At 33.3% G+C, this 26,885-nt stretch overlaps 1 protein-coding gene and 1 long non-coding RNA gene across 2 annotated transcripts; both read right to left on the bottom strand.

Moving 5' to 3' along the window:
- Positions 1-1,860: 1,860 nt before the first annotated feature.
- LOC105961494 (putative disease resistance protein RGA3) lies at positions 1,861-5,671 on the bottom strand. Its single transcript, XM_012985725.2, has one exon. The coding sequence runs from the start codon at positions 5,596-5,598 to the stop codon at positions 1,861-1,863; it is 3,738 nt and encodes a 1,245-aa protein (XP_012841179.2). The 5' UTR covers positions 5,599-5,671.
- Positions 5,672-23,136: 17,465 nt separating this feature from the next.
- LOC148771795 (uncharacterized) lies at positions 23,137-24,165 on the bottom strand. The gene is made up of 2 exons (XR_016030530.1): positions 24,014-24,165; positions 23,137-23,427 (listed from the first exon to the last, which is right to left on the bottom strand). It is a non-coding gene; the product is annotated as an uncharacterized LOC148771795 (long non-coding RNA).
- Between the last annotated feature and the right edge of the window lie 2,720 nt (positions 24,166-26,885).

Here is a 26,885-nt window from a genome sequence, read left to right as displayed (position 1 = left end):
TGTGGTCAAAATTGAACTTTTATGGACAAAATTGATTAATTTGGATTACAATTAAGAATTGGGTATAAATGATTGAGGGTAATATTGGGATATACATGAATGTTTCCTTTAGTTATAATAAATATTAAAGGGATGGGCTTATTGGTGAAAGAGATATGTCCCCTATACGTAGAATAATAAACATGCTTGGTTGGGGACTTTTGCATAAAAATTCCTAAAAATTAACTATAAAATATTAAAAAAATAATCAAATATGATAATCAGAGAATCTAACTTACGATAATCAGATAAATTATTGTCTTAATTTATAAAATATTTTTTTATGAAATCATTCATCCAAAAATAGAAGAATTTAAAACAACACTTCTTTTGTAAGCCTAATTATTTTGTTTAAACAATTGTTCTTTTTTGTTTTCAATAGTTAGCTTATAGAAGAACTTAAAACAACACTTCTTTATAAGCCTAATTATTTTGTTTAAACAATTGTTTTTTGTTTCTAATAATTAGCTTATAGAGAAAAAAATTACAATTCAATTCATCAATGCCTAGTTTGGGCCAAGCCAATGGAATTACAATTTCTTTAACTACTGGATCACAAGCCTAATATTGAAGAACACTATAATTAAGGCTCAATCACCTTCAAATAAGGTTTGGTCCCGACAATTACAATCAAGTAACTTCAGCCCAACCAACTCGGCATAAATAATTATTACAATTCATTTGTTAAGGTGCGTTCAAGATTCGAACCGTACAACTGCTCGTATTCTCTCTACGACTTTTATTATCCACACACCTGACTTGATCGTCGAAGGGGTTTCAGCCGGATCAACCCTCAGCTTAGTTTACGTGATACTTAAAAAACATCATAAACATTGGTTATTCATCCAAAATTTGTAAAACTTTATGGTATGAGCAGCTCCAATGGGAATTACAATTACAAATAAAAACCACTAAAAAACTTCCAATTGATTATTAATTTTGATAACCATGGTTGGAGTAGATATACTGTAAATGGATATTAAAATATTATCTTAATTATCAAATGAATATTTGATAATTCAATTTTGATGTTTAGCATTGAAGTTGCTCTAGGTAATATTTTGAAGTGTTATTTCAAATCCATATTGTATGAATAAAGTTTGATAATTCGTACTGTAGACTAAATAATAAAAATATAAATGACTGGAGAATATTTTTTTTTAAGAATGTAAATCTTCCACCCATGCATTCATCGACCAATTCAACTTGTCCAAAAAATTTCAACACCACATCGATTTGATAGAACTTCTTCACATTCTCCAACATCTCTCCCATGCTACGCATTTCAGCAAACACCTGAAGAACGACATAAAACCCTTGAGTCTGAGTTGATTGTCTCTAATATATGTTGTTCATTGTTCAATGAGTGAAGCACCATAAAGATAGATAGGAAGAAGTCATTAATTTTTTTTTTTAAAACACGTTGCATAAAATTCTATCCAACTTAACAGAAAATTTGACGGCCAACTAAAATTGTTAAGTTTGAGGGCTAAATACGTGGTAGGAAATTTTTGAGGACAAAAATCATTTTAGGTGGCAAGTATATGAACCAAAACTGTAATCATCCCAACTATTACATATGGAAAAGCCAAAATACCTATTATCAGTTTATCACCACTCACCAACTAGTATGTTTTCTATCCATTGCATTCTATTAAGTTTCTCCGAAGTGTTTGATCCAATCAAATTCTATTGTATCAACAACTCAACCACATAAAAAATAAAAATAAAAAAAATAAAAATAAAAAAGAAAGAAAATTGGAGACTGGAACAAAAAGAAAATAACAAAAGAAAAGAAATACAAGTCAGTATACATACATTTTAGTGAGCACTAGTTGTAATTACTATTCGATCATCCACAGCTACGTAGGGGATATGGGAGATCTTGGGCCATTCGGAATCACCGTCGTCTCCATCCGGTACCTTCTTTACATTTAACAGCGGACATTCGCAGATCTCTAAGTTGGTGATACGTAGCATGGCTTCTTTAGACGGCAGACGGCGGAAAATCTTGCAGTGAGATAGACATAATCTCTTCACAGACGACAAGTTGTTGTTCCCAAACCATTCAGGCAATTCTTCCATATCTCCTAAACCAATTAACAATAGCTCAGAAACCGCATTGAGATGTTGAACTTGTTCCGGTAGATCCTGATTTTGCTCTGTCCCGTACAACACTAATCTACAAAGAGATTTAGTTGATTCTTTCAAGATGGCGTCGACAACTGAAATTGACTCAGAACAAGTACTCGAATTCAATATCCGCCACTCGTCGTTCCCATATTTACGAGTAATCCTCATCATTACATCCCCAATTGTCAACCACTTGAGACGAGACATTCTTTGCAAACTCCCGGTCACCAGTTCCATATTCACCGTCAGTTGAGGCAATTCCAACTTCTCGAGGGAAGGCGCACATGACTCTATCATCTCACTTGCCAAATTGGTCAATCTTTGGCATTCAGTAATACTCAGTTCACGAAGGCGGCTCAAACCTAATAATAATTGTTGATCGTGTGGATATGGTATTGTCTTTAGTTCCGGGCACTTCGAAATCCTCAATATCTCAAGAGCATTGAGGTTGTGTAGATCATCTGGTAATTCTCTGAGATTTGGACAATCGTGTATACTCAATATCTCAAGAGCATGGAGATTGTGTAAATCATCCGGTAATTCTCTCAATTCCGGACAATCCCATATCACCAAGTCCCTCAGAGCAGTTCCTCCACCTCCCAAGCACGGAACTAGATGCGTTAAGTTGTGACAATCACTTATATTCAACTGCGAGAGATTTTGATTGTTGCAAAATAGCCAATCCGGGAGACACACGAGTCCTTCAATTGCTTGAATCTTGAGTTTTGTAAGTGTGATTAATTTGATTCCACATATACTCGCCAAAGGTAATTCACTGTGCACTTGAGAAATCTCCAATTCTTGAAGGCATGGAAAATGACTCGGAGCACTCTTCAATTGCCTGCAATCCATGACAGTCAAGTATTTAAGACGAGGAAATACCACGAGTAGTACTTGCGACAGTCGTTGATTTTCGGTTGCATTTGGCATCAGCATTGCTTCTGACCACTCTGTTAGCTTCCACATTTCTACCAACTCGAGCCTTTCAAGTGCCGGAAACACAGTAATTGTATTACCTGATGTACTACAATTGTCGATTCCGTAGAACGACAAACTTATGGATTGCACATTCTTCAGGCTAAACAAATAAAGATTCTTTAGATGTGGCAAGTGCCCCAACATTGGAACTTGTTCACATTCTGGGCAATGTTGAAGTCTTATCTCTATCAAATTATTAAGCCCCGACATCTTTGAACACCATGATGGGAAACTTTGTCCTCTGTATTGGCAAATCTTTAAGCTTTTTAGATTTGCATGGGGTTGGAGGCCTTCCAACACACTTTCATCGCCATTTTCACCTTCTCTATTTCCACTACTCCACACAAGCTTTAACTTGACTATGTTTGACTTTTGTAATAAATCTGCTCTCTTAGCCTCTTCTTTGTCATGCACTTTTTCAAGATTATAAATCTTGAGTTCCCCTTCTAGATTCTTCAAGCTCCCGAGCTCACCAATTCCACAACCCTTTTCATTGCTCACTCCAAAGTATGGTAGAGTACGAAGAGAAGTTAATCTTCCCATCTCTGGAGGCAATTCTATTTTAGGAATGTGAAGATGTCTCAAACTAATCAAGTTTTTCATTGTGTTTGGCAGTGTCTCCAAAACATCACTTGCTCTTAATGTCTGCAATTGATAGAGTTCACTAATTGAGTTTGGGAAACATTTAGTTTTTGTGTCGGAAATATCAAGACATCTCAAATGTATTAGCACTCCTATTGAAGTTGGCAACTCTTCAACACAATTTCCCATAAGAATTAAAACGTGCAAGGATTTGAACTCCGAGAACATGCGAACACATATTTTATCATTGGACAGTAACGAACGCAGATAACTTGCTTGTTCATTCAGGATATCATGCGATTCACACTCACTAGATTGCAGACACTTGTACCGAACTTGCACACTTGAAATTAAAATAGACGATGCTAGATCATGCACAAGATCGTGCATGTTATAATATGTTATATCGCCATAATAGTCATTTCTCCCCACAACTTGTAATAACAAGGAGTTTTGTAAAAGCAGATTAAAGAAATGGTTGCCCACAATCTCCATATCAGTTCCGTGAAGAAAGCCCTCTGCCATCCAAAGTTCAACTAATTTTTTCCTTTCCATGTTAAACCCTTTAGGAAATATCGAACAATATGCAAAACACTTTTTGAGTGATGGTGACGATAAATGATCAAAACTCAGTTTTAAAATCTTAGAAATTGAATTTTCATCTGTTAAATCTAAGAGCCAATTCTTTTGAATAGAGACCCACCCATCCATCGACTTTCCACGCAACAATCCTGCAACCACTTTGGCCGCCAATGGCAAACCTCGACATCTTTTTGCAATTTGTACTCCAATGGTCTCAAGTTCTGATGGAATAATAGATCCTTCTCCAACGGCTTTTGCTTTGATTATGGACCAACACTCATCGTCTAACAAGTTATTTAGTTGATGAATAGGAAGCGTTGTCACCAGTGAAGCAACTTGTTCACGTCGCGTAGTAACAATGATGCCATTTCCTGTAGAAGAACTAATTCTTCTCAGGGGATTAATAAAATCATCCCATATTTCTTGATTGTCATTCCAAACATCGTCGAGGACAATTAGAAATCTTTCAGTTCCCAAATATTTTTGAAGCTCTTCCAAAACAGCTTGTTTATTTCCAAGTTCGGCGTTTGTTCCGGCTAATGATGTAAGAATCTTTTTGAAAAGACTCATGACATCAAAATTTTTAGAAACATACACCCAAAAACGCTTAGCAAAACGATTCCTTATCTCCTCATGACCAAATACTTGTCTAGCTACCGTCGATTTTCCGAGTCCGCCCATACCGACAATTGGAAGGATAGAGAATACTTGATCATTTGGAACTCTAGTCATCATCTTCACAATTTTAGACACATCATTTTCTCTTCCAAGAAAAATTGGATCAATACTGAATGAATCAGTTTCTAGACGCACTGCAGATGGACCTGATCCATCAACCGGAGTATATGCACCGATCACTGCCTTCTGAAGGCCATAGTTGCTCGCCTCGTGATTAATATCTTCCATGTTTTTATTGATATCCCTGATTCTAAGTGCCATTTTCAGATGATTAATGGAGTGTGGGATGAAGTCTCGTACCTTTTTCCCGATTATGTATTCGGTGTGAAGTTTCTTTGAGAGATGTTGGTAGTTGAGCTCATCCAAAAGATTATCGGCATCAAAAGCCACACCTTCAAGCTTCCTTAACCAGAGTTTGACAGTTTCATCCGTGACTTGCTTCTTCTCCGCATCGTTCAAGAAACTCTGAATCATTGAGACACAATCCTTCAGTTTTTTCAACTGTTTCTTGTAATATCTAACGTGGTTAATTTGCTCCACCGAAATTGCGATCAAATTTTGCAGTAGAACTTGAACGAAAGCTCCTAGCACAGCTTCACCCGCCATTGTTTTCTTGAGAATGTGTGTGAGAGAGAGAGAGAGAGAGAGAGAGAGAGAGAGAGAGAGAGAGAGAGAGAGAGAGATGACGTTTGAGCAAATAAAAAATGGGTGAGAACTGAGAAGTGAGGCTTCTTTGGTCTTTTTTCCCTCCCTTGTTTCAGACCATGCTAACTGACTAACCATACAATTAACCTTGGTTAAAATACCAAAGTCAAGTGTTCTGCTAGTTGGCATAAAGTCATCGTTCAATTTTATATTGTACTAAAATAATGGCATCCCAACCACTAAGCCATCTCATTGACTTCTTGTGCACCGCATGTTCTTAGAAAGTGTTAATTACTTAATTATTATTGTGGGTTATGTTGACTGATATTGTAAGGGAAAATTATAGTGTTCACACATGCACCGATTTCACATTTAGTTCCTCATATTTAAAAAAAACACATTTGGTACCTTATGTTTTAATAATTTAACATTTTTTTATTATTTCCATCAATTTACTGTTAGTCTGATAGTTAAGGCAGTTATTAGCACACACTTGATTCTGTTAGTACTAAAAAAAAAAACAAGACTAACAGAAAGGACTAAAAATGCTTAACTTTTGAAACACGAGGGACCAAGTGTAAATTTTATGAATATGAGGGGTCAAATATTAAATCAGTGCAAACTTAAGGAATGAAAACTGTATTTTTCACGATATTGTAATATCTTCTGGGATGAAGGTAATGGGAAGTTGATATGTTAATACCAGGAAATACTGTCCTCCTCACAAACAAAAGAAGTGATTAACGGACAAATTATTAGTTAAAATGAAATTTTAGTTATATATTTTTTTTGGGACCAAAAGTGAAATTTAAAATTCTTTTGAAGCTGGAAAAATAATTAAAAAAATTTGAGGTATTATTTATAATTAATTTTTTTAATAGTATTTAGTACAATAAAAAGAAAATAAATAATATTAATTTTTTGTATTTTATTTGTGAAAATTAAATATTTTCTTTTTTATTATACTAAATATTATTAAAAAAAATTAATTATAAACAATACTTCAATTTTTTTTCCAGCTCCAAAACAATTTTAAATTTCACTTTGGGTCCCAAAGTAGTTTTCCCTTAGATGTAAACGGATAGGTGACGGATGTGACCAAATGTGTTTGAAATTTAACCTTGGAGGTGAAATTTGTTTACTTTGGAACAAGGGAGACCAAAAGTGGAATCTGGCCAAATATAAGTGTCGGAAATTTTGATTCTCTCGAAAGAGAAATTCCTATTGGGTTTTCAAGATATCCCTTGTTCATCTAATTACATCCTTGAATATAGCAGTTGTGGGTGGTTGTACATAAATCTAGTCTTCGTTCATTACATTTTTTGTCTGTGATTTCTTTCTACATTCTTGCAATCTTTTGGGTTGTGCACTTTTGGTGAAAGTTTTACTCCAAACAATCCGTACATATAGTAGATTATCCCAAAATTCATGAGGTTACAATTTTAAAAAAGTTAAAATAAAATAAATTATCATTGCAGAATGGTTCTTGGAATGGAGATCGAGAATCACAGAGAAATTGTATATGGATGAGAATTTGGTATATGCAGTAAAGAGGAAGGTGTCAATTCTCGTTTATGAAAGAATGAAGCAAATGAAAGAAATAAAATTTTGTATCAGATATTTTATTGACAGGGACATGGTAAAAGAGGGCAATGTCGATGCTACACCTGGTTAATATAACCAGGCTCCCTAATTGATAAGATTCTTACTACGGGTTAGTTATACTTCATGGGGTTTTAGAAATATAATTATAAAATAAATTAAAAAGGACACATGTCAAGAAGAAAGCTACTAGGTGAAAATCACCGGGTGCAGCATCGTATTCCCCGTAAAAGAGATAAAGTTAACATGGTTTAGAAATATATTAAAACTAAAGAATTGCCACGTGTTATGATATTAGACACTAGTGATTATCACCGGGTGTAGCATCAAATACCCGCGTTCAATATAATGTGAATTGTAAAAAAAATCTTTATTATGTTATTTTGGATTCCTAAAATATCCAGTTTTTTTTTTTTTTTTTTTTTTTTTTAAATAATATTATTAGTGAAAATTACCACTACAATGCATTCTTTTTCAGTAGCACATAATCCTTAAATGATATTTTTTTAGAAGTAGTTTGCTAAAACTAATTGAATGTTGTGGGGTTTTTTATGATTATTATTATTATTATTATTATTATTATTATTATTATTATTATTATTATTATTATTATTATTATTATTATTATTATTATTATTATTATTATTATTATTATTATTATTATTATTATTATTATTATTATTATTATTATTATTATTATTATTATTATTATTATTATTATTATTATTATTATTATTATTATTATTATTATTATTATTATTATTATTATTATTATTATTATTATTATTATTATTATTATTATTATTATTATTATTATTATTATTATTATTATTATTATTATTATTATTATTATTATTATTATTATTATTATTATTATTATTATTATTATTATTATTATTATTATTATTATTATTATTATTATTATTATTATTATTATTATTATTATTATTATTATTATTATTATTATTATTATTATTATTATTATTATTATTATTATTATTATTATTATTATTATTATTATTATTATTATTATTATTATTATTATTATTATTATTATTATTATTATTATTATTATTATTATTATTATTATTATTATTATTATTATTATTATTATTATTATTATTATTATTATTATTATTATTATTATTATTATTATTATTATTATTATTATTATTATTATTATTATTATTATTATTATTATTATTATTATTATTATTATTATTATTATTATTATTATTATTATTATTATTATTATTATTATTATTATTATTATTATTATTATTATTATTATTATTATTATTATTATTATTATTATTATTATTATTATTATTATTATTATTATTATTATTATTATTATTATTATTATTATTATTATTATTATTATTATTATTATTATTATTATTATTATTATTATTATTATTATTATTATTATTATTATTATTATTATTATTATTATTATTATTATTATTATTATTATTATTATTATTATTATTATTATTATTATTATTATTATTATTATTATTATTATTATTATTATTATTATTATTATTATTATTATTATTATTATTATTATTATTATTATTATTATTCTTATTATTATTATTCTTATTATTATTATTATTATTATTATTATTATTATTATTATTATTATTATTATTATTATTATTATTATTATTATTATTATTATTATTATTATTATTATTATTATTATTATTATTATTATTATTATTATTATTATTATTATTATTATTATTATTATTATTATTATTATTTATTATAGATATATCTTTGTAATTTTGGCTTGTAGTTACCGTGTGTAATAGGTTAAGGTTTCCTACATGTAACTATATATATGAGTAATATACGCGAGAGAGATAATTCTCAGTTTCCCCAATTATATTCTTCCCATATAGTATCAGACACTAGGTTAACCTAGCCGCCACCACCATCCTATCCTCAGCCGCCGCCGCCTCAATTGTTCTCCATGGCCGGTGACGAAGCCACTCCCCCCGCCGCCCCTCTCAATCCCTTCCACCCTGCTCATACCATCTCCAATATCAAATCTCCCATCCCCGTCATCCTAGATCTAAAAAATCCCAACTATCAAAACTAGAGACATTTTTTTCACAATCACCACCGGTCGTTTCTGCTTCTCCGATCTTCTCCATGGAAAACCCCGACCCGACTCAATTCCCGGAGATGAATGGCAACGCACTGACTATCTCCTTCAATCTTAGATCTACAGCACCATCTCCGATGATCTTTCCAGCATGGTTATCTCCAAAACAGCCACCGCCAGCGATCTCTGGAGTGCTATCTCCTCTCTCTTCACCGACAATAAAGACTATCGGGCCATTCAACTTGAAGAGAAATTCTACTCCCTCAAGAAAGGCTCTCTCTCTATTCACGATTATTGCCAAACAATCAAAGCCTTAGCGGACAGCTTGGCTGATGTCGGAAATCCAATCTCCGACAAACAACTCGTTCTACAAACCCTACACAGCCTTCCGAAAAATTACGGGACCATCGTTAATCTTATCTCCTTTCAGAATCCCCTACCCACTTTTCTCCAGACTAGATCGCTTCTCCAGATGTAAGACAATAGACTTGCTGAGCCTGACTAGATCGCCGCTGTTTTCTACGCCTCCAACGCGAACTGTCCGCCCAACAGTTCATACAACAACTCCCGCGGAGTTGGTCCCTGGCGCGCACCTTACCAACAATAGTCTTCCCGGTCGCTTATATATATATATATATATATATATATATATATATATATATATATATATATATATATATATATATATATATATATATATATATATATATATATTTATAATCTTAAAAAAATTATATATGATAGAATTATTTCGTGCAAATTAATTATATATTTGTGTCGGATGAATCTCAGATTCAGTTTTAGATACTGTTTTATTGTTTTACAGAGAGTTGCAACAGTTAATGAAACAGTAATAAAAACACACAAATTTTAAAGTGGTTCGAATACAATTGTACCCTACATCCACGGGGACCTGCAAATGAAATTTACTAATTTTTAGTTTTACGAATACAATAATAGGACTTAATCGAAATACAAAGACTCTTGTTCCGCACGGTTGAAATTATCAATCTATGCTGAATTATCAATCTTCACTTTGCAGCACGTCCCTTGTTCCGCACGGTTGAAATTCCTACAACACTGAGTCACTCAGTCGGCGGATCGACCTCCTCCCGAGATCTTCTAAGTTCTCCTCCCGAAGAACCGATCTTCTTTTCACGTGAAAGAAGCAAATCTTTGAATATATTTCTCTTCTGGAATAAGATCAAATATCAGGAGCAGCAACGTAAAGAGCAGAAAACTATTTTTCTCTCACACAAAAGGGACGACCTTACAACACGTTGGTGCTCCTATATTCATACTTCCTTGGTAGGATAGAAGAGCCCTACAAAAGATTAGAGCTCATTAGGTTAGTTTCAATCTTACGTAAGGAAAAGGAATTGTGTAATAAGGAAAGTCTTTGTCAAGGAAATTCCTTGTTAACACATGACTTATATTATTAAATAAATTAATGACAAAATAAGAGTTTAAAGCATTAAGGAAACTTCCCTAACTTTAGACACACGTTTTTAACACACGTGATGAAAAACCAAAATCAGAATCCTTGATTCTTCCATATCCAAACCAAGAGGACAGGGACATTATCGTCAATTCCATTTCTGATGAATAACGGAGGATTAAGCCCTCCATCGACGGAAGAACTTCCATGGTAGAAATGCTCCGCGTAAAGCCATTGATTCAAGAGTATTGAAGGATCACCGCCGCCACATCTCATTAAGATAGCTCTCTCCATCGCTCGATGGATGAGTCTCTAGATTCCGTTCATTGCTCGTCCACGTCATCATGCTGATGTCATCATTGCCGTATCCGAGATATTTTGGCGGTGGTGCAAGCCAAAGATTGAATATTTGGTTTTCTTTTCCCTTTTTCTTTAGAGTGGCTAGCGATTGTAGCCTTCGTCATTGACTTGGTCAAATGTCTACATAAACGGGCATTCCAATTTGTGAACTCTTGAGAATAGGAATTCTCTGTCGACATGTGAAGAAGTTCGTTCCTCTTTTTCCCTGGCAGAAGAAATTGAAATAAAAGCATTTCAGACGCACTTTTATTTATTTTAATTACGACCATGGTTATTAAAATTTTATGATTCAAATACCTAAATCGATTCAAATCTTAAAAAAAATCTTAAATGTCAAAAAATGATCAAATCTTACGATTTACGATTTTTACGAGTTAAGAAAATTTTAATTTATTATATTATTTTTAATAAATTTCAATTAAAAAGATACTAGACTATAACTAGAAATAGTTAATGTGATTATTACATTATTGTCAACACTTTATCGCCCTCAAATACTTTTAAATCAAGTATATATAAAACGAAAATTACAATATAGTATTAATTTTGCTTTTATTCCTCATATATTGTTGCACTATAAAGTAGGAAAATCAATTGAAATATATTCAATTCTATTTTTTCTAAATAAATATTGTTTAGATTTAATTGGTTCGTAAGATACATTTGTATTTCACTCAAATTTCTCACACGCCACCGGTTTTAATAGCATAAGTGAGCTTGTATTAGGTTATTTATTTATTGATATTTAATTCAATCAATTCTTTATATTCTTCAAGATACAACTTTTAAAATTTGAATTTCTAAATTTTTAAAGACATATAGATTTGTTATAACACTATATAATTTATTTATAACATTTATATATAATTATTATCTATATTATATTTGAAATAATTACAAATCAATCAATTTTTGATTCGATTTACGATTTGAGAACCATGATCACGACTGTATTCTAATTAAATATAACAAGAATAAACAAAAAAAAAAAATAAAAGGGATAAAACTTGGCTAAAATCGTGTAAATCTAGAAAAACTAAGCATTTCGACGGATGAATGATTTTTCTAAAGTCAATATAATTATTTTATAGCATACATTATATAATAAATATATCATGTAAATATGTAATAATATTGATAATACAAATTTAATTTATGGAAGGACAAAAAAAAAAAGGAAAGCAATTTTTAGAAAAATTTCGAAAATTAAATCAGATCGGAGATCAGAATTTCGTAAATCAGAATGAAAAATCTTTTCAAAATAAGAAATTTCCAGATCGAAATCGTGCGGAGTTAGGAAATCCAGTTCCGATTTACATCCATGGTCGCCCCCTTATAAGATCTATAAATCATAGAACTTTTAAGGTAAAACCTTCCATAAAACAATGAAAGGAAATCATTGGTGAGTTCGGCTACTAATATATAAAAGTTCTCACGAGACAAATTTACAGCCAGAAAACATCATCAGCAAACTTCTCACAAGAGAAATTTACAACCAGAAAACATCATCAACAACCATAAAATAAAACTTCTCACGAGATAAATTTACAACCAGAAAACATCATCAACAAACTTCTCTATGGCTCTATGGTAAGAACTATTGTCTTGTGTGGGGAGAATGAAGGCATCATAGGCCGGTTTTTATAGAGGTTTTATACATGACAGTTGGCAAATACAACGCATGCGCCACACAAAGCCGGACACGTATTGATTGTTCATGGTGCAAAAATGACGACATTTGTCAAAGTCAGCCTCGATGGTATCGACTATGGATAGCTATGAAATTAATTCTGATGAAAGTGAAGATAGTGCAGAAAATTAGTGCAAAATTAGGACAACTGGCATAGCCAACACATTCACTCCACAAACCGCTCGATACGTACTTCAACTATGTGCCGTGCATTGATTGGTGCAAACTTGCAAAAATTTGAAGAATTGTCCTAGACAGCCTCAACGGTATCGAGTATCGATAACTACGAAATTAAGCCTATCAAAAGAAATGCATAAAAAGCCCACAGTAATTCCTGAATTTATTGTGCAAGGCACGTGCATTGCAGACACAGAAGTCTCTAAAATAGCCTAAAAATTGATTGTCAAAACAGTATGAATGTCTCATTATTGATTGTGAAAAATCAACGAACCGTTCAATTATAAATACTTATAAAGTAAAGTTGAATTCCTCAAGAACTATTGTTTTTTCTTTCATAAATTATAGCCAAAGCGTAACGAATATGAGTTTTTAATGCTTCGACACATACTAGGCTTAATTTCCCAGTTATTCGTACTTGATATCATTGAGGCAGGCTAGGGCAACTGGTCTATTTATTTTGCACTTTTTTTCCAATTAATACAGGACACATAGGTGAGTTACGTGTCGAGCGGTTTGTGTAGTGCATGCATTGGCTATGCCAGCTGTCCTAATTTTGCATCAATCAATGCACGACACATAGGTGAGGTACGTGTCAATGGGTCTTTTTTTTTTAATTAATGTTGTCGAAACACCTTTATAATTTCTTGTGAAATGAATGCCTAGTATGTGTCGAAGCATTAAAAACTCATTATTCGTTACGCTTTGGCTATAATTTATGAAAGAAAAAACAATAGTTCTTGAGGAATTCAACTTTACTTTATAAGTATTTATAATTGAACGGTTCGTTGATTTTTCACAATCAATAATGAGACATTCATACTGTTTTGACAATCAATTTTTAGGCTATTTTAGAGACTTTGGTTTCTGCAATGCACGTGCCTTGCACAATAAATTCAGGAATTACTGTGGGCCTTTTATGCATTTCTTTTGATAGACTTAATTTCGTAGTTATCGATACTCGATACCGTTGAGGCTGGCTAGGACAATTGTTCAAACTTTTTGCAAGTTTGCACCAATCAATGCACGGCACATAGTTGAAGTACGTATCGTGCGGTTTGTTGAGTGAATGTGTTGTCTATGCCAGTTGTCCTAATTTTGCACTCATTTTGCACTATCTTTACTTTCATCAGATTTAATTTCATAGTTATCCATAGTCGATACCATATATATCGAATATATATATATATATATATATATATATATATATATATATATATATATATATATATATTGACATTATAATTATGAACGAGAAAACATATAAAAAATTAATGAACCAAATAAGATTTTTCTTGTGGTGATTTCTTAATATTTATTATAAGTACATTGCATAGACATTTTGTGAAACTAATGATGTAGAAATTTTATTTGGTCCAACAAAAATTAGATGTCATGTTATTAAATATGTGTAATGATACAAATGATTTTAGGCGCGTAAATCTATTTAACCCTTACAAGAATTCTCCAGTCTCTCTCTCTCTACAAAGAATATACTAAACTAAGTCAAATAATTCACTCTCTAATCAAATAATTCACTCTCTAATTACTTATTCACAATTCCCATCTTCTTCTTGTTTTTTTTTTTCTCACGAGTACAATTGCCACCATCTTCACGGGGGAGAATGTGTCATCATCATGGGTCACGACGTCGTTTGTTGACGGCGCACACTCACAGCTCTCCGAGATTCCCGTACGATTTCGATTTCCCACCGCACATTCTCGAAATCCCCCTCCTGTATATTTGTGAAAAAATTAAAACCGCATGTGAATTTGGATTAATTTGTGAATTTTAATCAACAAAGTTAAATCAAAAAACAAAGTTACGATTGTGATTTGTAAAATATATAGTACTCACTTCATCAAGACCGGTCTCTCTATCATTCTCGCTCCATCACGGGTATTATGTCGATTTCCTTCGATCCCAAAGTCCTTGTTGAGACAAACTTTACGAACAATTTTCAGTTCCATCATAGAGATTCGATACTTTCCTGGAAAACCAAGAAATTTACAATAATCCATCCGAGAGATATATAGCTAATTCGCAAAGGCAAAAAAAAGTGCCACAATGTCGAGATAAAAAATAAATCAGAAAATTTACGTAACGCCACTCCATTCGATAGTATATTTTAGGTAACTCATTGATTTGCAGAAAGTAAGAAGTATAGTGTAAAAAACCACCGTACTTATGAACAATTGCCATTCTGCCCTTTTTATTCCCCAACTCTTTTGCATACTCCAATCCCATCTCGATCGAAATGCCAAATGCATTCGATTTTCCAACTGCAGTGTCTCGAAAGCCCTGGTCAAACTGAATAAGCAATTGTGAAAAAACAATGTCACAAACAGTACGGTTCGGTTCCAACTACAAAAAAATAATAATCATCAACAACCAAAGAAACCGTTATTAGGTCAGAAAATACATTCAAAATAAAATATAAGCACCTCATAGTGAATTACTGAACGGAAAAGAAAGATTTTGCTTCATTGGAATATACGACTCCTTTAGTACACAGAGCACAAATCACTCAAAGTGAGCCGGTATTTATTTGCACGAGATACATGACAGTTGGCAAATATCACACATGCATTACACACAATGTACGACACGTACACCATCGGCGTGTCAAGTATAGACAGTGCATGGTGAATTTTTTTTGGACAAATGGCTAACGCTAAAACTCGAATCGGTTACAAGACATAATTACATAAACACTTCCCTCTATGATATCTAAAAATTTACATCATGCACTCGGTTCGATAATATATTTTAGGTAAGTTGAAATAGACATGTTTTATTTATTAATCATATAAGAAATTAACATGCTAAACTTGATTACATGATACAAAATGAGCATTTAGGGTTTATTAATTTAGCTTAATTATGGTGATTTTGAGATATATGTGCAATGCAGATTTAGGTGATTTTGTTTTTACTACTCAGTGATTCCATCTTCACTTTTTCCCCTAATCTCCCAACTCCCAATTCTAAGACTCTTGATTGATTTGTGAGCTTAAACATCCAAATTAAGAGTTAATTTATTTCTTAATTAGATCCTACTTCCTTAATTACAACATTTCTGAAAAAATCCTTTTTGGATATAGTATCAGCCCATCTGATGTTTTTTATATAATATCGGCCCTTTTCATTATATTATTTTTATGAGATCATTTTATTCATATTGTAATTAAAAAAAACAATATCTATAATCTATATCTAACTTATTTACATCATTACATGCACTAGCTCCTTTTTCTTTCCTATATAAAAATTAGTGTGGTCTAGGACGGTTTAGTTGGCAAAGTGATAATTTATTCTATAATAATTTTTCTGAATTTTTCTTCGAAACAATTTTGAATAATTGTGATGGATTTGAATTTCATGTAGAAACTATTTAAAACGCTCTCATGAGATTCTCCAATCAAAATACAAATCGTTAAATTAAAATAACATTTGAGCTAGTTAAGAAAATTGTCCTCAGTTTGCTAATTTTACCAAACACCAAACAAGTTAAGATCTATGTAGCACAAAATCTTCAACTTCTTAATGTTCCCACATTTCCGACACGTTTCATGTCCAACACTTGAGGACACCTGTCGGACACCTAATATTTATTTTGTAATTACTAAAAAGTTAGGGACATATTTGAATAGCAAATTTTTAATATTTTTATTGATTCCCTAGTGCTTTACATGATTTAATGATCAATATTGCAAATTGATATTTGATAGTAAAATATAGGGTAAATTACAACAACCACCTGAGGTCTGACTTAATTACAAATAAACCCCTCTTCCTTGGATAATTACATCCACCCCTGCAGTTTACAGCCGTCGAACAAATACACCCTTACGGTGCAAATTAGACAGAATATTTTAGATTCCAAGGAATATTCGCTTGCATATACCAATTTTACCCCCTGGACACGTGGGCCAATAAATTGGTCTCGTTATGAGAAAAATACCCCAGGGGGGAATTTGTAATGTTTATAATTTTAGAGGGGTTAAATATTAAAATTTTTTGTTAATAATATTTTTGGTTGTTTATAATGTGACCGTTGATGAGTAGTGGGTCCGGAGGGTCTAATCGAAAGGTTTACCAAATCTGAGGGTTGTAAATGTAATAAATTCAAAAAAGCTAAAATATGACTGTTTTTTTAGACTATAAATAGGACAATGCTGATATTTGTTGATTCGCAAGATTTTTCTCTCACTTGCTCTAGTTAAATGGCATTCTCTAGTAACACTTCTCATACTAGTAGATTGAAGTACAAAAAAGCTAGATGCAAGCAATTCAATTGTGGAAAGAAAATAATAATCGTGGTATCGAAAACACGTTTCAATCGCGGTAGGCTATTTTATTGTTGCTCTGAACATGGTTTTTCTCATTGGTGTGAGCCAGTCGAGCATACTTTCTCAAATGGTGACCACAAAGATGTGACGAACAATGAAGAAAGCGAAGCAACAAGTTCATTGAAGAATGGAGTTCAGGTGAAGAAGATCAAAGTTCAAGAGGATGGAATAGTTTGTAGTTTGATAGTCTTAAACCTAGCAATATTTGTGGTTTGAATGCTATGTAAAACCTTTATCTACTAATTTATTAAACAAGTTATGCAAGAAACACGAAACGTAAAAGCATATAATCAATTCCATTACAAATGAACTATTTTCATAGCCAAAAATAAAATGTTGATTCCAATTGTTCACAAAAATAAAAGCTTACATACTACACATGGCCTCCAAAAATGAACTTGGAATCTGTTGAGACTTCGCATCTCCACTTTTCACAAAAACAAAGGCCTACAGCCTTCCAAAAAGAACCTAAACGTGTTCAAATTTAGAATCAACTTTTCATAAAAAAAGTCCTACAACCTCCAAAAATAACCTATACATGTTCGAATTTGGTCACCAAATTCGACCTACACAAAAGAGCCCTATAAAATGGCTAAATATTGGCACATATACACATTAAAAAAAAATAGAAACTATTTAATTGTTAAAAAATATGGTCATGATCTGTTGTTCTGGACTTCATTCCCTTGCCTTCAGAACGTACATGTTTGCCTTTGTCTTTGTCAGCAGGCTTCTTGCCATCACGAGTTGCTTGAGAAGTTGCCACTTTTCCATTTCCAGTAGATTGGGCGACTTTAACAGCCTATACACATAGAGTTATAATATTGAAATCTTAAAATATTCCTAATATTCACAAAATAGTAAAGACAATATACGCAAAAATATATACCTCATTATTTTCCTTGCTCATAGAAGCTGCCTTCTTGCCCTTGCTCACAAAAGTTGGTTTATTGCACTTTACAGCAGACTGGCTTTCTTCAACAGCCAGAATACATGAAATAGAGTTGTTTAATCTCAAGGAATTTGGCTAAACAATATTTAAACATGAAAAACAACAAACTAGATATTTAAAAACAAGTAACATATATCTTTTGTTTTTTCTGCTTACTAACATCTGATCTAGAGACCGATTTTGCTTGCCTTTTTTTATTGGCATTTATAGTTGATGGAACAACTTCTGGGTTCTGAGCAACCACTGGAGTTTGAGCAACTTGTATGTTTTGAACTAATGGATTTTGAGCAACTTGTGGGTTACTAGACCCTTTGGAACTATGTTTCCACAACATTTTCCTACAATGAAGAGAAATTGATGAGCACTGATTCAAAAATATTTTAACCAAAAGGTACATAAAAATAGCATATACCTGATTGTTTTGTGCTTCTCTAGCAGCCTGTTGTTCTTGTGGTCCTTTGCAACTTCTTTTATTGTGCCCCACGTATTGCATCTCCTGCACTTCACCATAGTTGATCTTTTCCACGTTTATCCCTCATCTGCTTCTTTTCTCCTACTCTTTTTAGGCTTCCCAGGTAATCTCTTGTACTTTAGAGGTAACAACATCTTTGGTTGGACATCAAGGTTCTGTGGGCGAAATTGTGGATCTGGAATAGGATGTATGTGAAAACTATATGCTTTCACAAACTTCTCCTTAGCGCAATTGTCAGTGTAATCCTCAATGTTTCCCCTCTGATAAGTGATTGCTACTATTGCATGCTTACAAGGAATTCCAGATAGGTCCCAGGACTCACAGTCACAAGACCTTTTTCTCAAGTTATCAATGTAATGTGTGTTTGAATCCCTTACCTGAAACTCATCAGTCCCAGCCGCAACTAAAGAACACTACCTAGACTCTTCTTGTGCTTTGTTTAACTTACCTACTACATTTTTCACAAACTGACCCCTCCATTTTTTACCCTTAGCAGCCCTTTTTGTGATTCTACCCATCAGTTTTGACCTAATTTCATCCAGCAAATGCATAAAGGCCATAAATCTAAACTTACCTATCCAATTATTTAAAGACTCTGATATGTTATTTATAACATGTTCATTTTTCAGCCTTCTATCATAGGCATGTCTTGACCATAAGGAAAAAGGTATCTTGAGAAGCCAATTATACGCATTTAGATTCAGTTCTTTAACCCTGATGCGGTATAAGACCTACTTACTGCCCAGAACCACTTCTTAAGTGGAGCCCCATAAAACTTGCTCCTAAAATTTGCACAAATGTGCCTAGCACACTTCTTGTTTATAGCATGAGAAACAATTCGATTGATTGCCTCCACAAGTCCCTATAAAGAAAGGACATAAACAAATATTAATGAATAAATAGGTAAATAATACAAGATAAAAGGTTTGAACTTAGAAAAATAAATAAACCATAACCTTTTGTCTATCGGTCATGAAGGTCCGTGGTCTTCCATCACTGAAACTTTATAACATATTTGATAAATTGTGGAAGAAAAAACCCCAACTTTCCTTTGATTCAGTCTTCACAATGGCAAAGGCAATAGGATACAGGCCATTGTTGCCATCCAATCCAACAGCAGCAAGCAAAACTCCACCATATGGCTCTTTTAGATGGCAGCCATCAAAGCCAATGAATGGATTACATCCACTCATGAACCCATTCCTTAAAGTAGCAAGAAAAAACCTCTTAAATGTAGGTTCATGCGTTATTCTGTCAACATCTTCATTTTCTTCAACATCAAACTGCAAGGTTACCACGCTTCCTGAATTGGTACCAAGCACAATCGCCCCACATGTAGGTAGCTTCTCAAAGAGTGTTGTGTGATTACATTCAATTTATTCTAATGCCAATGCTCTAGCTCTATACATCCGCATATAGTTCGAGTGATACCAAATTTTGTTAACTCATGTATAATACCACTTATCTTCAAATTGGTGTCTGTTCTTAGAGCATCTACCAGTTTTGAAGCCATCCACTTAGCACTGACCTCTTTCCCCACATCAACCCTTATACAAGTATGCTTTGAATAGTATGTTTTTACCATAAATGTGATACAATCAGGTAGAGTAGAGGCATGAATCCTCCATTTACATTGGTTTCCTCCACAGTGTGCAGTTACTCTTTCTTTCTCATTTTATCCCTAATACATTCAAATCCTGTTTCTATGATGTAATCCTTCAAGACTTTCTGAAATGCACTAACATTAACAAAGACTTGACCTTCTTGAAACTCAATTTTAGCTCCAGCTACAGTAGAGAAATCTTTACCCATATCCATGCACTCATTTAACGAATCATCCTCCAACTCTTCATCCGAAACGTTGCTTGCTTCACAATGATTGTGTGACTCATAACCACTCAGTTCATCTCCCTCACAGTCACTGCACTATTCATCGGTTCTATATATTTCACTTTTGTTATCCTCTTCATCGGTATTGGCTATAAACTCCTCATCTGAACTAGTATCCAGTTCTGATGAATCTGACTCACTTACTTGTACATCATCACCCCATTAACTACTTCATTGACTGCCCCATTGACTACCACATTGCCTGCCCCATTGACTTCTGAAGCTGCATCACCAAGTTCAATATCATTCTCCTTATCTACAAACATGTTCAATCTCCATCTTGGATTTCTAACGAACATTTGCAGCACATCATGATCAGCACTTATATTCATTAACTCTTCACTTCCCTCTGTAGGAAATCAAATACATGTACGCAGCGGAAAACAAAAATTTTATGCGAATTAAACGAATTTAAAACACATAAACACATGCCCGATAATTGAAAAATAATTAATTGCGTACCTTTGCGCTTCCAGCGAAATTAAAAACAACATACATGCGAATTATTTAATCGAAATTAAATCAACTAGCATGCTCGCATTAAATCAAATAATCATGCTCGCAGTAAATAATCAATTTCATGTAGTCACATAAAATCATACAACATACTTACTTAACGAACATGCATATTTAATTTAAATAAAACCGAAACAGATTCGAAACTTTTCCTCTTGAAGTGTGAGGTAGGCGCACTAAACGAAGTTAGAATGCCACGAAAACCTATTCGTGCAATCCGGGGCAGCAACTACGAAGCGGCAGCAGCAGCGGTGCGAGCTACGGCGGCGCGTGAGGCTCACGCACTGTCTTCGGGCGGCGCGTGCAGGCGCCTGCGTCGTCGGCTCGGGCCTGCTCCTCGATTCTTCGATTTTCCTCCTCTCGGATTTCACCTCGTATACTTCAATCTACTAAAACGCGGCACTAGACACGCAGTAGCTAGAATAAACGGAAAGAATAAACAAAGAAAGAACTACCACGAATTAATCGGCCCAGGGAGGCCGATTCCGGTTAGTGGACGGCGACATCGGCGGTTGTTGTGCCGCGGGGGGAGATCGGCCGAGAGAGAGGGAGCGGCTAGGGTTAGTGTGTGAGTTGTGTGTGTGTGCAAGACCTATAAATCAAGTATTTATAGTGTCTTGTATAAAACCCTAACGGGCTTATGCTGGACCGGGCCCAACAGCTTAAGTTCGTTAGTTCTTTTACTTGCTCGTCTCTCTCAATTCGATGATCGGAAAATTGTAACAATTACATTTTTGGAATCATTATAATGTCCTCGTCAACGAGGGCCAATTCTCAATTTCCAACTTTCTAAAAGTGGAAACCCTAATTCAGTGCACTTTCTAAATTTGGAAACTTTTCGATTTAGAAAGTCCACTAAGATGTTCGCCTATTCTTTTCCTTTTCTTACTCTCATTCATAATTCCAAATTACGAATGTTGGACTCAATCACTTTGACTTCCAATCATGCAAAGATAAAACATTTTTACCTTTGACCGTTCATTCAAAGATCTCATCAGCACGAGAAGTGTGACCCTCGATGGTTCAGGTGTAAGCTAGCCGTGGGCCCACAACCCTTTGTGGTCAAAACTCATCCCTTAGAGTTACAATTAAGACGAAGCTCGTTTCACCTTAATAACCCAACGAATCAAGATTGGCATCTAGCAACTTCGCGTCATGATTCCCTAGATAGAAATGAAGTGCCTGCAAGAACTTTTTGATATAGTTAGCGTACAGTACGATCTCTTCGATTCATATGTCCCGATTGAACTAGAGGCATTGGTTCATCGAGACCTCCTTAGTAGTTCAATGACTGTGCGATTGTTCTAAGTGTTGTAATCGTTACGTGCATGACTTACAAAATCGAATTCTCTAATCATCACTTAGTCAGCTCTGGCTAGAGACTTAGAGATTATAAACTATGAGAACACACAGGATATCAAAGACTATTCTAGCGATCGAATCCCCGACTACAATGCACAGACCTCCCACTAGATTTCGGACTGCACGAACAATGGCCCTTGGGGTGGTCCTCGGTGGAACTCAGGGACAGGTCACGATACACTTGGTCCTCTAGTGAAGTCACGGTGATGTCTAGGTCATAAGGACTAATGGTGTACAACTATACAATAGATATCTCTACTCGATTATTGAGAACCACTTAGAGATTTCTAGGGTGAGGGAGTTCAGTGAACTCGTCAACTTACGAGCACCCACTTATGCATGCCGATATCACAATACCGTTTCTGATGAGATGCAGTACACATACACTAAGTGCTAGTCTCTTAATGGGAAAGGCCGATATCCTCATTGGTGGCGTAACCCTTCGACTAGGAACACGTTTAACAGTTATAATACTAAAGTAAATATCTCACGATCATAACGGTCAATTATTATTACTTGTAATAACTGTAAGGACTATATCTATGCTTGTGACAAAGGGACAAAGATATAGAATGCCAAGGTATTTTTATCATTAATACAAAAAATGTTTGTTTATTACAATAATAAATGGAAAGACCACAGCCACAAGTTGGCTTGTTGGTCACCTACTCTAACACCCTCAACGTTACACCAAATTCTAAGCTACCCAACACGAACTCCAATGTCTGGAATTGACTCGCCAATGTCAGCACATAGGTCAAAGTAACTGTACATGTCGGGGTCAATGTTCTGAAACACAAATATTCCATTTTTGTAATGTAACATCATGGTATACAACCCACCTCCCATGGATGTTGTTCTGCAATAATTCAAGATATCATCAATTTCATAATTCAATATAACATCAATTTTAGCAGAATAGAAAAACAAGGAAAAAACCCTAAACCCTAATTTTCTCGTAAGGAAATTAAAAGAATAACTGCAACAAATTTAAAGTTTCAAAACAAATGCCTAGAAATTAGAGTTTTCACATGCCCGAATGAAAATCGTAAAAAAACATAAGATATATAGAATCTAGAGTTTGGTGGAATTAAAGAATCTTATCAATTTGATGTTCTTATTCTATACATTCCCACTTCTGAAATTTATTTTAAAATTTGAAACATTTATTATTCCTGCATTTGTTTTATTCCAATTTTTTTTTTCATTTTTTTCCATCCATTATTTCCCTCAAACTAAGCATTTCATCAAATCCAACTTTGTGCTCTGATATTAAAAATATCACTCACTTTATATGATTAAAAACTAAGAACACAATGCCCAGATTAAAAATATATTTTTTTGCAAAGAAAAGAGTATTTGAAAGACAATGAAAGAAAGAAAATAGAAAAAAAACAAATCGGGTTCAAATGTTTGAAAATCGAAAATAAACACAACAAACTCACCTCAAAACCACGGGATGAAGAAGCCACATGCAAGGCGATCAGAAATGCTCACTTTCCGGGACGCCAAGCAATGGAAGAGCGGCGAAAAGAGAGCAGCAAGAAATGAAAACCATAATTTCTTACAGAACGTTTGTTATGAGTGGAGAAATGAAAATGAAAGGATAAATGAATGTAGTATTAGATAAGGGATAAAAAAGACATTTCCTATTCTCGTTTTTTTTTCATTGCTTGACCAGAAGGCTAATTTGGACATTGCACAAGATCTGTTAGGGTTTTTTTGCAATCCTTAAATTAAGGGGTGATGTAATTATCCTAACAAGAGGGGTTTATTTGTAATTAAGTCATACCTCAGGGGTGGTTGTAATTTACCCTAAAATATATTTTAAATATATTTGTATGAAAAAAAATAATATAAAAATAATTTATATATAACAAAATATTTAGGGAAAATATAGTTTACCCCCTTGTACTGTATGATATGTAACACTTACCCCCTCTACTTCAAAAACAATCACTTACCCCCTTTATTTAACAATAAACACTTTAATGTTTAACGGCGTTAACAGTGAAATGAATTAGAAAATCGATCGCAACATACTTTCCTTAATTACCCTCAGGTCTGTCAATCAATAATTTAGCTTTTATAACGCCGCTTAATATAATACATAAGACGGCACATTTCGACTCTTCATTATTTCATAAACAATTTACATTCGAAAAATCCCTAATCTCTTCCATGTTCACAGTCTTCCATATTTTTTATTCAAGTTCGCTGAGATAAATTCATAAACACAGGTAAATTCATTTATATTTATTCGTGGTTATTGTCGGAGGTGCTTGATATGCATAGCAAAAAAAAAAAAAAAAAAATTATTGTTTTGCTTGACATATTTTATTGCATAGGACCACACGTGTCTTTTGAGGTAGTGAATTATAGTTGACATATTTTACTACTTTTGGCGATTGTGTGCAACTGTTGTATTTGTTTTAATAAACTTAAGGTGTTCATATCTTCAAGATTTTAATTTATTTCTTCTCGTTTGTGCAGAAAAAATGTGTGAAATTATTTTTACGCTGATGATACACTATGTCGGGGGATTTGTAAGTGATTTTGGAATAAAATATGTTGATGGTCAAATTGGTTCTACTTATATTATGCTCATATGTTATCTTACTCTGAGATATTGCATGAAATTCAGAGGATTGGATGTTCAAATTTCAGTGTCATTTGATATAGAATTCCAAACACGAACCTTTCTGAAGGGCTTTAGGTTATATCTGATAATGAAATAGTTGTGGAGTTAATTAAAGTTCATAAGGATGCTAATGCCTATGTTATTGATCTTTATGTTCAAGATGCTATTAGTCTAATTCTTACAATAGTTGATGACGAGAAAGACATTCAAACTGTTCCAGAGGTTTTGTCTAGTCCGAATGAATTTGACAACGAAGACACGGGCTTGAAGTTTCCCGACTTTGTTGAAAATAAGGATATGAAAGAGCCAAAAATGGAAACAGGACTTATCTTTGCTAATGTTACGGTGTACAAAAAAACATTAAGACAATGTGCTATTAAGAGAGGCTTTGAATTGTCATATGAGAAAAATGAAAAGCACAGGGTCACTGCTAAGTGTAAAAATAGTTGTGGTTGGAGGATTCATGCTAGTCTTTCCAGAGGGTCAAAATCATTTCAATTTAAAAGTATTAAAGGGGATCCTCACAATTGTCCAAGAACATTTCGGAACAAAATTGCCAACTCAACCTACCTAGCAAACGCATTTATGGAGAACTTTGTAAATAACCCTCAAATGAGCCTTAAAGCTTTAAAAAAATTAGTGAAAAAAGAGGTGAAGTTGTATTCTCACAGGCAACAACTATATAGAGCTAAAAAGAGCGCTATGAACTTATGGTGATGAAAAGCAACAATACTACAACATAAGAGGTTACTGTGAAATGATTTTGAAAACAAATCCCCGATCTATAGCAATAATCAGCGTGTTAAATCTTCCACTGGTTAGAAACCCCACATTTTATAGGATGTTTATCTTGTATAATGCGCAAAAACAAGTATTCTTAGAAGTATGTAGGCCTATCATTGGTTTAGATGCATGCTTTCTAAATAGTTCATTCAGTGGTCAATTAATTGCTCCCATTATAAGGGATGGGAATAATCAGATTTACCCTTTAGATGTGGCCGTTGTTGAGGCTAAAAATAAAGATTGTTGGAGTTGGTTTCTTTTTCATCTTACAAATGTTATTGGCGGTGCAGAAGAAAAAGGGTGGGTGTTTATTTCATATAGACAAAAAGGGTTTGTTGAGAGTTTTCAATAACTCGTGCCGACTGTGGAGCACAGATGTTGTGTGAGGCACCTTTATGCAAATTTCAAATTGATGTTCAAGGACAAAGCTCTTAAAAATTTGATGTGGGCTGCTGCTAGATCTTACCTGGAGGATGAATTCAAAAACAATATGGATCTAATAAAAAATCTTGATCCAGCTGCTTTTGCTTGGCTTGCAAAGATTCCCACTGAACTTTGATGCAAGCACAAAATGTCACCAAGGTCTAAGTTTGATGTATTGTGCAATAACATGAGTGAGAGCTTTAACAATTACATAAAGGAAGCAATGGATCAAGCTATAATGACAATGATGGAAACGCTAAGGAGACAATTAATGTGTAGATTGCAGAAAAATAGAACGTGAATTGAAAAATACGAAAGAATAATCTTCCCTAGAATTCAAGAGAAGATAGATATCACAAAGAATAAAGCCCTAGAGTTTGAAGCATTACTATCTGGGGAAGGAAAATGAGAAATTGTGGGTGACCCTGAAACTTATGTAGTGGATTTGGAGCATCATACATGCACCTGCA

Source organism: Erythranthe guttata, chromosome 3, assembly GCF_056151865.1.
Source record: "Erythranthe guttata isolate IM_541 chromosome 3, IM_541, whole genome shotgun sequence".
Taxonomy (NCBI): Eukaryota; Viridiplantae; Streptophyta; class Magnoliopsida; order Lamiales; family Phrymaceae; genus Erythranthe; species Erythranthe guttata.
The sequence above is the reverse complement of the archived record's forward strand: the minus strand, read 5'-3'. Positions and strand labels throughout refer to the sequence as shown.

Coding starts and splice junctions, on each gene's coding strand:
- LOC105961494 (XM_012985725.2), bottom strand. CDS start 5,598: ATGGCGGGTGAAGCTGTGCTAGGAGCTTTCGTTCAAGTTCTACTGCAA.